Source organism: Lupinus angustifolius, unplaced genomic scaffold, assembly GCF_001865875.1.
Source record: "Lupinus angustifolius cultivar Tanjil unplaced genomic scaffold, LupAngTanjil_v1.0 Scaffold_50_88, whole genome shotgun sequence".
Taxonomy (NCBI): Eukaryota; Viridiplantae; Streptophyta; class Magnoliopsida; order Fabales; family Fabaceae; genus Lupinus; species Lupinus angustifolius.
This window is the reverse complement of record NW_017722416.1, coordinates 108,096-119,826: the sequence shown is the minus strand read 5'-3', so window position 1 is coordinate 119,826 and position 11,731 is coordinate 108,096. Positions and strand designations below refer to the sequence as shown.

Sequence of the window (11,731 nt, the reverse complement as noted above, 5' to 3'; positions counted from 1 at the left end):
GCTGTTTTCGATCCCTATGCATTTTAGTTTCTCGAGTGGTTTTCCTTCCTGGATAACTACCACAATACTTGATATTTTAAGCTCTCCTAAGCATACAACTTAAGAAAGTATCCGTACAAAATCCATGCACGCAAATATTTGATTAAGTACGAGTTTTCTGAATACACAAATATAACTCCAAACTTTTAAAATAGTTTAGGAGATTTAGGTGTCATATTCGGACACCACTATATCACGATGTATTCTCTCTCACCTTAGGTTGTCGCCTGCTTGATTTCCTTTACGAGAGAGTGGGTTGATCGTCCAACTTCGAAAGCTTCAAAACCAAAAACACAAAAACAATTTAGTGATTTGCAAATCAAATTTTACATGATAACCCTAAAGTAAAAACATTGTTTAACACTTTAATTCATTTATGAACTCAACAAATTTCATCCATCCGGTCCAAGATTCATATTTTTGAACCATCATTTATCATCGAAAGTCTTGATCCCAATTTCCAACGTTTTCCAAGATAAGTTTTTAATAAAATTTACACTTTTATCACCTCATAGATTTTGTATATTTTCATGGAGACTTTTTAAGTCATACTTCACCATTTTAATGTAAGTTTCTTAATCCAAGTCCACACTTTTTAAATCCATATCTTCCAAGTTGATCTTACCACTTTAAAGTAAGTCATCTTAAGTAGATTCCATATTTTGTATAGTAGGTTTCCATGATCATCTCAACATATTCTTGATAGTGTTGATCTCATACTTAAACAACATTTCTTAAGTTACACTTACCACTTTAAAATAAGCTTACCTTATCAATGTTCATCTTATAACAAATCAATCATCCTTTACTTCATAACACTTTAAGTTTATAAAGTCAAGACTTTTATAAGTCATATTTTATCCCAAATCATTAATGATATTTAAAAACAACACTTTTTCACAAAACTCATCCATAAACATTTTGGATTTCAAAGTCAGAAACTAATTTTTTCCTAAACACATATAGGTCATGATTTAGACCTAATGCTAAGGAAAGTTTTGATCCTTCAACTTATCATTAACCACTTTAAAGGTTCCTTTGATAACAAAGTCAACCCCTTTGAAACAAAATCAAACTTCAACATTAAAAATATATTATTCTAAACTTGTCCAATGCTATGGTTTTTCAAGCCAAAAACAAGTGGAAAATTCCAAACTTTGCATGGTTAGGAAAACTCCTTAAAGGTTCCTTGGATATAAAACCATCACATTTAACCATGTTCAAATACCAGTAAACATATAAACTTTCTAAACATTAAAAACAGCCCCATGAACACAAAGAGATCATGGTTTCAAAATGGCTTTCTAAGTTCAAGAAAATATCTATTTGGAGTTTTGAACATAAAAATAGTTAGGAAGATTATTAGAATATTTCAAAGGTTGAAAATGTTTATAACATATATATAAACATTATACTAAAATTTCATAAACATCTAATGGTTAGATCTTAACAGATGAAGAAATCAAAAGGAAAAACCATGAAGAGTACCTTGAGAGTTCTTAGAGAATGCAAAGAGAAGAAAGAGTTTGAAATGCCAAGGGTTTCTTATAAGCTAGGATTTGGCTCCTTAAAGAGAGAAATCAGATTTTGGAGTGGGTAAAGACCAAAGGTTTCTTCCAAAAAGTTGATTGTGTAAGAGGTAGATGAGTGATTTAAAGGATTTTATGTAAGAGGATTTGTATTTTTGCTTGTACAATAAGCAAGCCTCTTACATGAAAGTGATATGACCTTTTCGGCGAAACATCTTCGATTAAACCATGTCCAAGTACTATCGGCTAATACTCGATCAAATAAAAATCTTCCGATTTCGGTTTACGGTTAGAACTTTGAAACACAGAATTCGGAGTGAAAAATATTTAGACATGCCTTCTGGACGAACTTGATATCTATCTTGACTCGAAATAATATTTCAAAGCCAACGGCGCAATCGGAATTCGATTTTGAGTTACGAAACTCCAAAACACGTTATTGAGCTGAATTCGGGCTAATTTGGGCCCGACAGCAGTTCAAAAATCTTTCGTCACAGAAAATTACGAAAATTTATCACAAAATAGAAAATCACAAAACAAGACTAATACTCAACTATGGTTTAACCTAAATCCATACCAATTAATTTCTAAAATTAATTGTTGATAAAATAAATAATTAATAAAACATACATAGAAAATTTACGGTGTTAAAACAGAGAACTGAATTGTTTTATCATGAGGACGACGTGGTTGATAGTATGCTTGCACAATTTTAACAGTCTCATGAAATATCTAAAAGAGAGTGGCATGGTCGTGACTCAGCCAGTAAGGATTATTTTATACCAATCAGAATTTTATGAACTACGGTAACATCAGTTGCAAATAATAATATTTATCTATACCATACATAAATTCAAAGCATGGGTAATTATCACCATAATATAATTTATATTTTTCTATTTTCTTCATTAATATTTTTTAATTTTCACAAAAGAACATATAGTCATTGGTAACCACCAATAAAATATCAATTGCAAGTTGAAACTAATTAAAAATAAAGTTATAATATAGGCATATCCAAAAATACTTTATAATATAAAATATACTAAATACAAAAAAAAATTCTAATTATACAAAATAAAATATATAAAATTGAATATTTAATTGCAATATATTATATATATGCTATATAAAAATTCAAATATGGTATAAACATCGTCGTGATGTAATTTGTATTTTCCTATTTTGTTATTAATATTTTTTTAATTTTTATAAAAAAATCATATACCCAACACATTAATTGTAAGTTAGATATTTTAACAGAGACAAAAGTTTATAATATAAAGTATACACAATACAAAAAATTATAATATAAAGTACCTTCAATATAAAAAATATATGTTATAATTCTCTAAAATGAAATATATAAAAAATAATTACTCTGTAGCATAATAAAAATATGAGCCGACAAGCACGAAGTGTCTATCACTAGTATTTTTAAGTTTATTATATATTATTATTATTATATAATAGTGTGTTGACCGACACTCCGTGTCGATCGACCCGCATTCGTATTTTTTAAAATATATAATGTATCAGCTTCATTTTATACTATTTATGAAAAACAATTTAAATATAAAAACACAATATATGAACTTAGTAGAGAATGGAAATATAAATAAGAGAGTGTATGCAAGATTAATGATACATTAATATAAAAAATGAAAGCAATGGAATATGTGGAGGTTTATATTAGTTATTAATGATAAATTTTACAAAGGATAAATTTAGAATATAAAAATTATGTGATAGTGGTGGTTATTGTGTGTTTTGGCTTTATTAATAGTGTGGAAGTATAGAAGTATAAATATAGATATGGATAGATTATAGAAAGTTATAGAAACATGAAATTAGAAGTTATAAAAGTTAAAATAGGGAACATAAAATAGTTCATGTGTAGTTATTTTATATTTATTAGTATTAGTATAGATAAACATGAAATTAGAAGTTACAAAATAAAAAATAGTTAAACATAAAATACTTCATGGGTAATTATTTTATGTTTTTCCTATATATAACTATATATATATATATAACTTAATTAATATGTAATTTCATTAGTTAACCAATTATTGAACCATTATATCACTATATCAATATGAACTGAGGAAGATATTACCATATCGTCTACCCATATTTATATTGTATTCTTACTAATTGCATAGAGTAATTTATACCTTTAACTTGTTCAAATAATAATTAGTTTTTATTATTAAATTATTATTTATTATATGACTAATATTATATTTTTTTTTTATATAACAAGAGCTGATTTTGCTCTCATCAAGACTTACTTAGTTCTATTACAAAATGTTTTATGTGATTAAATTTGTTTTGATTATTTTAAGGATTAGAAGCAATATATTACAACTGTTTAGATACTAATTTGAGAAATTGAAGTGAAGGTGAAGACCTTTTTACCAAATACAAAAAAGGGAATCAAGACTTACACGTCATTATTTTTTACCTTTTTTATATTTTAGAATTAATTCAGAAACGTTCACATTTATTTTATTGTGCATCCCTTATTTATCATTAAATAAAATATTTATTTTTTAGTATAATTTTTATTATCAATCAAAAGATTTTTTATTATTATTATTTTGATTAACTAATAATGATTTGTCGTATCTAAAATATTTTTATTTATTATTTAATTTTACTGATTGATAATTAAGTTTTAATAAATATAAATGATATATTACGATCATTCAAAGAATACTCGAGGAAAAAGAGTTATGTTACTACCTTTCCTTCATCTTTAATATAATTTACTATAAGAGATTAATCATGATAAAAGCATCGTTTAAAACATTTATTATTACAATGTATCTTCTAAAAAGTTACTATTTATTAATTACATTTTTATTAACAAAACTACCACAATCACACAAAAATTCTAAATGAGTATTAATTATTTAATAATAAAATATATATTGATTATTTTTCATCAACAGTATTATTAAAGTTATTATTTTATTTATTTATCTATTTTAGTCGGTATCATTTATTATTACTATTATGATAACAGATGATAAAAAAGTAACTAATAAAAAAGGAAGGAGTAAATAGTGAATAGATTTAAGCCATTGGATTTCCCTAAAATTGATGGTTAAAATGTGGAATAAATTTTTTAAATTTACTATTGGAGTAAGTGAATTCTCTCTCAATAAAAAATGGAAAATTTCGTAGGAGGTACAACACAAAAATAAACTATTATTGGGTCAGAGGTTGTGAGTATGAATTACAAAGTGAACATAAATTGGCTAATAATAAGGTAATGATACATAAAATGATGAGGGGACCAATGATGGCTAGCATAGAAAATGATTATTGATTTTGAGATTTTTTGTTTATGTGTTCTAGTGTTTTTGCACCCTTATATTCAAAGCATATTAAATCCAATTAAGTCATGTTTGATTTTATTTTTAATAGGGTCATTGGTGATGAGATGTCTTAAATAAAAGAACCTTTTAAAGAAACTATGAATTAGATTAATTTCTAAGGCTTTGTCTAGGGAATGGATATTCTTGTACTTTGATATTGGAGTGGTAGGAAATTGTTTTCTAGGTAGAATCCATTGGTTGTGAGATTTCTTCAACAAAATCACTATTTTAGTAAGATTTGATTTAAGGTAACTAAATTTTAAGGTTTTTGATAGGGGTATGACATAAGTTTTTCATTTATTTTCATCTGAATCTTTGATTTTCTCAAAAGCTCTTAAATTATAAAATATATTCCTTACATGCACAAATCGTCCAAAATAATGATTATTGAATAAGTGATTTTATCAAAACTGATTATTTTCATTTATTTTAAAGTAAATATTCATTTCAATCTTTTGTGTTTTTTTGACTTTACTAGTTTGGTCCATGAAAAATTGAAAAAACTCAAAAAGATTCCCAAAAATTTTAAATGTTGATCAAATTAGTCATTTTAGCATGTTTTATAACATCTAATATTAACTAATTTGATCATAAAAAGAACTAAGTTGACCTACATTTGAATTTTTTGAGACCATTTTGGATTTTTCAAAATTTGAGAGATCAAACTCATAAGGTCAAAAATCATGAAGAACTGAAATTAATACTTACTTTTTATTTTATCTTTTTTCTTACTCCTCCCTCTCCGTAATCTTTTTTTCATTTTCTTTTGGATTATGATTATATTTTAGGTTAGTTAGGAGTTATGGTTTATGATTTGGATTTCTATTAAGGTTTAAGGTTTAGTGTTTGGTTAGTCTTTAGGGGTCTAATGTTAGGCTTTTTCATGGTTTGGGATATAGGGCTTGATTAAGGTTTAAGTTTTTGCCCAAAGTTTAAGATTTGAATTAAGATTAAGGGTTTAAGGCATTTTGTATAAAGTTTTGGTGGTAGTAGAGACTTTTTATTTTTACTTTCTCACATGTATCCTTACATTGGAGGCAATTATATCTGAGTCGGGAATATCCACATGTATGTGGGGCTAACTCTCTCAGTGAACATTTTTTCATACATAAAACTCGAACCTAAGATCATGCTTAAGGGAAATCAAACATATATCACTTGAACCAACATCCGTCGGTGGTATCACAGACTTTTGAGATACCATTCCATGAACCATATATTTAAAAGTTTTGAACTTTTTCTAAATTTATTTTGTCCCCCATTAGAGCATTTTCATGCATCCACACTCCTTTTTAATATCATATTAACCCTAAACCTCTTTAAACTCTTTTTCTAATCATCAAATTCAAAATCTTAAAATCATTATATGACTTTTCGTGAATTCAAAATCTTAAATATTTATAACTTACTATTAATAGGATTTGCAAACATGAATAAAATTGTTTTCATGAATGATCATATTATTATATTGTATACCCAAATATTTGAACCAAGAAATTAGATTTTATTTTATTCTATTCACACAACTTCATTCCTATTTTAGTTAATTTACATTATATTATATTTAAAACATTTTTTACATATTCTCTCTTTATATCTGGTATCACTTCTTAATTACTTCACATTTCTTCTTCAAATGTTATTCACCTCCTTTCTCATGAAATCTCATTTCATTTCAAGACTAGTTTGCCATAAAATTACATAGGAGACCAGTGACGATGCTATGTGCTCTTGAGGGTGTGCAAATGCACACCTGGTATTTTTTGGGGAAAAAATAGATATTATCTATAGAGAAATATATATATATTAAGAGCGTAAGAATTTTAGATATTGTTATTATATCATTCATATTTAATTATTATTCACTCTTAAAATAAAAATAATCCAAATAAATGATAGATTATTAAGTGACTGTACAAAAATATTTAAGCGTTAGCATATATATTACACTCTTACTTATAATTCTACAAGCTCAAAATTTATTCTTTTGTAAATGACATGATATGCTTCGTGAAAAATAAATAATCATTATTTTATTGAATTATTTTATAATATTATAGATATGCAACTCGAAGAACTTCATAATTGAATATTCAAGACAAATACTCAGGTGCTTCTTTATATGTCTTGTTTGAGTCTAGTTGACTTCTTCTCTAGTTTTAATATGACAAAACTGATTGAGTTTGTAAAGTTTTATCTACATGTTTTTTGTTCAAGTGATTTTATGATGTTTGATAATCAACTTGAGACTTACATCATTGATATGCATAATATTGTGGAATTTGCTTCTTTGAAATGAATAAATAATCTTAAGATAAGTTCGTCGGAGGTGAAAGACACATTGTTTTCCATTAATTTATCTTCTTTTGAAGTTAACAATACAATTTTAAAAATAATTTTTCAACAATGAAAATTGTAAAAGATAGATTGTGAAATCGAATGGAAGATGCATGAATAAATAACTATCTAGTGACTTATAATTGGGAAGAAGTAATCAACAACATTGACAATAAAGTAAATATTTTTCAACAATTTCAAAATGTGAAATCATATAGAGATTAGTCATGATATATATTTTATTTGATTAAATATATTTAAATTTTGTAATTTTGACATCAATATTTTTATTTTTATTAATTGATTATATTTATTATTTTAATTTTAATCTATATTTCACACCTTGTCTCTAAATCTTAGAATCTTCAATGTAGGAGAGGCTTTCAAGCTACACAAATCTATGGCTAATAAATTCAAATTTTAATTAAAATAAGAAAATGCTTAAATCTCTAAATTCTTTCCTAGTTGTCCCAGTTTTCTTCCGTTTCTCACGGTAAAATTATATCTCTATTCAATATCTCTTTTTTTTAATACAATGGTTTAAGATAAAAATGTTATACTAAAAAAATTGAATATGTATTTTTATAACAGAGAAGAATATTGCTACACGTTGCATGCGCTGCTTTATAAGAAAAATGCCAGTAAGTAGAGTGGGACCCGGACATAAAGAGAGGGAGAAGGATCTCTGTCCCAAAAAAATCATATTCTCATGTCCTTAATCAATAGCTTTTCTTAAAATAATATAAAATATTAATTTAAAAATAATATAAAAATGCCAGTAAGTAGAGTGGGACCAGACGTAAAGAGAGGGACAAAGATCTTCTGTCCCAAAAAAATCATGTCCTAATATCCTTAACCAATAACTTTTCTCAAAATAATATAAAATATTAATTTAAAAATAATATAAAAATGCCAGTAAGTAGAGTGGGACCAGAGGTAAAGAGAGGGACAAAAAGTCATGTCCCTTATCCCTAACCAATAGTAGATCTCCTGTACTCATTGGTGTCCCCAATGGTGTACCAATCCAATCAAAATGTGTCAGTTAATTAAGAAAAAAATATAAAAAACATAAATTAATATTTTATATTATTTTGAGAAAAACTACTAGTTAAGGACATATAACATAAGTTTTTTGGGACAAAGAATCATTATCCTAAAGAGAGAACATGTAATAATATTTTAAAAATAATACAATATAAATTAACTAAAACATCATTGAAATGGAATTGTATGAATTATATAAAATCTAACTTTTTGGTCCAAATATTTTGGATATACAATACTAACATCATCCTTAATGAAAAATAATTTTACAGCAAACCTCTCATCATTATTGTAATTATTACAGCTTTAGCATTCAAATATTTCCAAATTATCTTATTTAATTATTTACCTTATAAAATCAAACATTTCTAATTAAATAATATATTTTTCAGATGGTCAATTATATACTAATTTGCTGAAAATTATTTAGTTACTTTCTCCTTATATTATTATATATTTAAAAACATTTTTGAAGTGCACAATATTTAAAAATCATGTTTTTAGTTAATATTATCTTCCATAAAAATTACATCTGGTTTAAACAAAATAATTAATATTAAACATATGATAAACATTTAAATAATCTTTTATTTTATTAGTGTTGTTTTTTTAGATTTCAATATATATGATTTGACAATGTAAAACTTTTTGATCTGTGTTAATTTATTAGTATAAGACCTCCTAAATTTTCAATTCATGAGAGCGATATTTATTAACTGGAGTAGTCGCCTACCTGAAATGGATTAGTTTATTACCATTTGGTAAAATGATATCATTAGTAGTACCACAAACAACAAAATATCCTTAGTATAGAATTAATAGTTTTTATTAACAAAAAAAAATATATATATATATATATATATATATACTAACATTTAAAAGTTTTTACATCATACTTATATGAACGTTATATAAATTTTTATACACACGTAAAAATATATTACACTCTTTTTATAATAATAAAAGTTGGTTGTTATTATTACTCTAGTGTTGAGTTTCCATCTACCTTTCTTCATCTTTTTCTTCAGAGTCAAAGAAGCAAACAAAAATGTCTGACGGAGGAATGCAAGTTCTCGACGGAACTCAACTGAAAGGCGTCGATCTCTCTCTTCCGCCGTCAAAACTCACCGGAGCTGAATTACTTGACATTGCTCATTCAAAACTCTCTTCTTATTTCTTTGGTCTATCAATTCCTCAAAATCTCAATCTCTCTGTTCTCTCTCGCATCGGTGTTACCGACATCAACGGTTTCCGGTCATCGGAGTTCGATGCAGAAAAGGCCGATCAATTATTCAGAGACTACATAACCGCGATCGCCGATGAACTCAAAGGTTTATATTATTAATATTATTATGATTTTACTATTTTGTCCCTAGAGAGTTGGTTGCTTTTGTGAAAATTAGGGTTTATGAACTGAAATATGTGCACAGTGATTAAATTCAATGATTTTATTTTTGTGTGTATAGATAATCCTGTTGTTGTGTCGGTGTTGGATGGAAGTACTATCCGTTTGATACTAGAGGATGAGGATGATTTTGCAATGTTAGCAGAAAATGTATTCACTGATTTAGATGTTGAAGATAAGGGTAAAATCAACAAGACTCAGATTTCTAATGCACTCGAAAACATGGGACTTGATATGGGTGTTCCTCCTCTCTCAGGTTAAGCCACTTTATTTACCACTTGAATTGAAGATTATGTTTGTTGATATTGGTGTTCTTTACTTGCTTTGCTTTGGAATGGGAATCTATCTATCGTAGATTCGAGTTGAACTCCTTCCCAGTACTGGAGAATCACGAGGAGTTTTTTTTTCTTTATCTTAATTTTTTATATTAAAAAATAAGTTAAAATCATATTCGTTAAAAGTTGATCAATGTCACGTGTCGCAATCCCGTCCAGTACTGAACTCTAGATCTCAACTCTCATAGATACATACATCTATTTGATATGCACAAATTTATATCCATTTAATTCTGAGCTATTTATTAGTATTTTCTGTTATTTGAAACTGGCCATAATAAGTCCTGTGTAATGTTACATAGGATTTATTTATTTGTCAGCTACATACATGACCATTTTATCTGTATGACGAAACTGATTTTAGCATAAATGAGCAGAATTTCCTCTTCTGAATGACTTGTTGATAAAACATGGAGCGGATGGAGAAGGAGAATTGGGCCAGGCACAATTTGCACAGCTTCTGCAGTCTGTACTGCAAGATCTAGAGCAGGAACTTTTCAAAAATAATGTTGTTTTTATCCACAAGATTCAAATCGTAAATGGCTCCAAGTTAAGACAGGTATTTTCCATATGGCACTGAAAAAAAATATTATGTGTATTAAACTCTTAATATTATTTGTTTGTTTTGTTTATAGATCATACCATGGTATCTACATTTTAAAAAGATAGTGTGTGTAGATTTTTAATTTATGACCTTAAGGAATAAAAATAAGGCAAGTTTTTGTTGTGAAGTGGTGTAGTAAATAGATTGAAGGAGAGGTTATACTGATCCCTGTTTCAAAAGCTACACACCCCAATATTGGAGGTCATTGTAAATCACAATCACAATCACAATCATGTGAATGTAACTATAAGGGAGGGAGGTATATCTTTTGAATAAGAGGGATTCCAAGTGTGAGTAAGCCAAAACTCAAAGGAGGCTAAGGTAATTTCCTATTGGAACATGACTTTTGGCAATAAAAAACTCCTAATTGAAAAGCATAAAATATCTATGAAGATGTGCACCTATTTCCATCCCCTAAAAATTGTTTAAATCCATTGTAGAAGTTAATAGCTTAATTTATTGTTTGTGATTCTTAAATCCTTAAGTCCATCCAACACTTACTTATCAATTTATGCTATGGACAATGCTGCAGCTGTTGGCAAAAGAAAACGAGTTAAACAGCATTGTGGAGAAGGCATTGCATGAAAAATCTGAGGCGAACGATGGCTTAGGTAGCTCGGAAATAATAAGGAATTTCCTAGAGAGAAATGCTAAGGACTTGGGTTTACCATCAATTGAAGCTGATGAGGCAGTTGCTATTCTATATGATGATGTTTTCGCCGATGTAGCAGCAAAAGAAAAAGAAGGTGTGGAGTTAGATAAAGAGGAGCTGGTGAATCTTCTGAAGGATGTCCTGGAGAAATTTGCAGATTTGCTTGAGTCTAATCCTGTGTATCAGGATTTTGCTTGAGAGATGAATCTTTGGGCTGCATTTCAGATTTTTCTATGTTTTAAAAATGTTTTGTTTCAAATGTGGAGGTACCTTATAATATACATGTCTATGATATTATGACTTGATGCATACCCTATATATAACTATGGTCATTGGTAATTACTAATTTTTATTGCAAAAGATAATATCAAATAGAAAGATGATGGGAAATTAAATGCCA

General features: G+C 27.3%; 1 protein-coding gene across 1 annotated transcript; it reads left to right on the top strand.

Annotated features, from left to right (window-relative positions):
* The first annotated feature begins 9,338 nt into the window (after nt 1-9,338).
* On the top strand, nt 9,339-11,731 carry LOC109339002. The gene is made up of 4 exons (XM_019576366.1): nt 9,339-9,666; nt 9,802-9,996; nt 10,453-10,634; nt 11,212-11,731. Exons 1-4 carry the CDS (start codon nt 9,384-9,386, stop codon nt 11,527-11,529), a joined length of 978 nt encoding a protein of 325 aa, XP_019431911.1. The 5' UTR covers nt 9,339-9,383; the 3' UTR covers nt 11,530-11,731.

Bases quoted from the DNA above. Each gene is read 5' to 3' on its own strand.
- LOC109339002 (XM_019576366.1), top strand. From the start codon at position 9,384: ATGTCTGACGGAGGAATGCAAGTTCTCGACGGAACTCAACTGAAAGGC. The intron at 9,667-9,801 runs GTTTATATTATT...TTGTGTGTATAG, and splicing joins GATCGCCGATGAACTCAAAG to ATAATCCTGTTGTTGTGTCG. The intron at 9,997-10,452 runs GTTAAGCCACTT...ATAAATGAGCAG, and splicing joins GGGTGTTCCTCCTCTCTCAG to AATTTCCTCTTCTGAATGAC.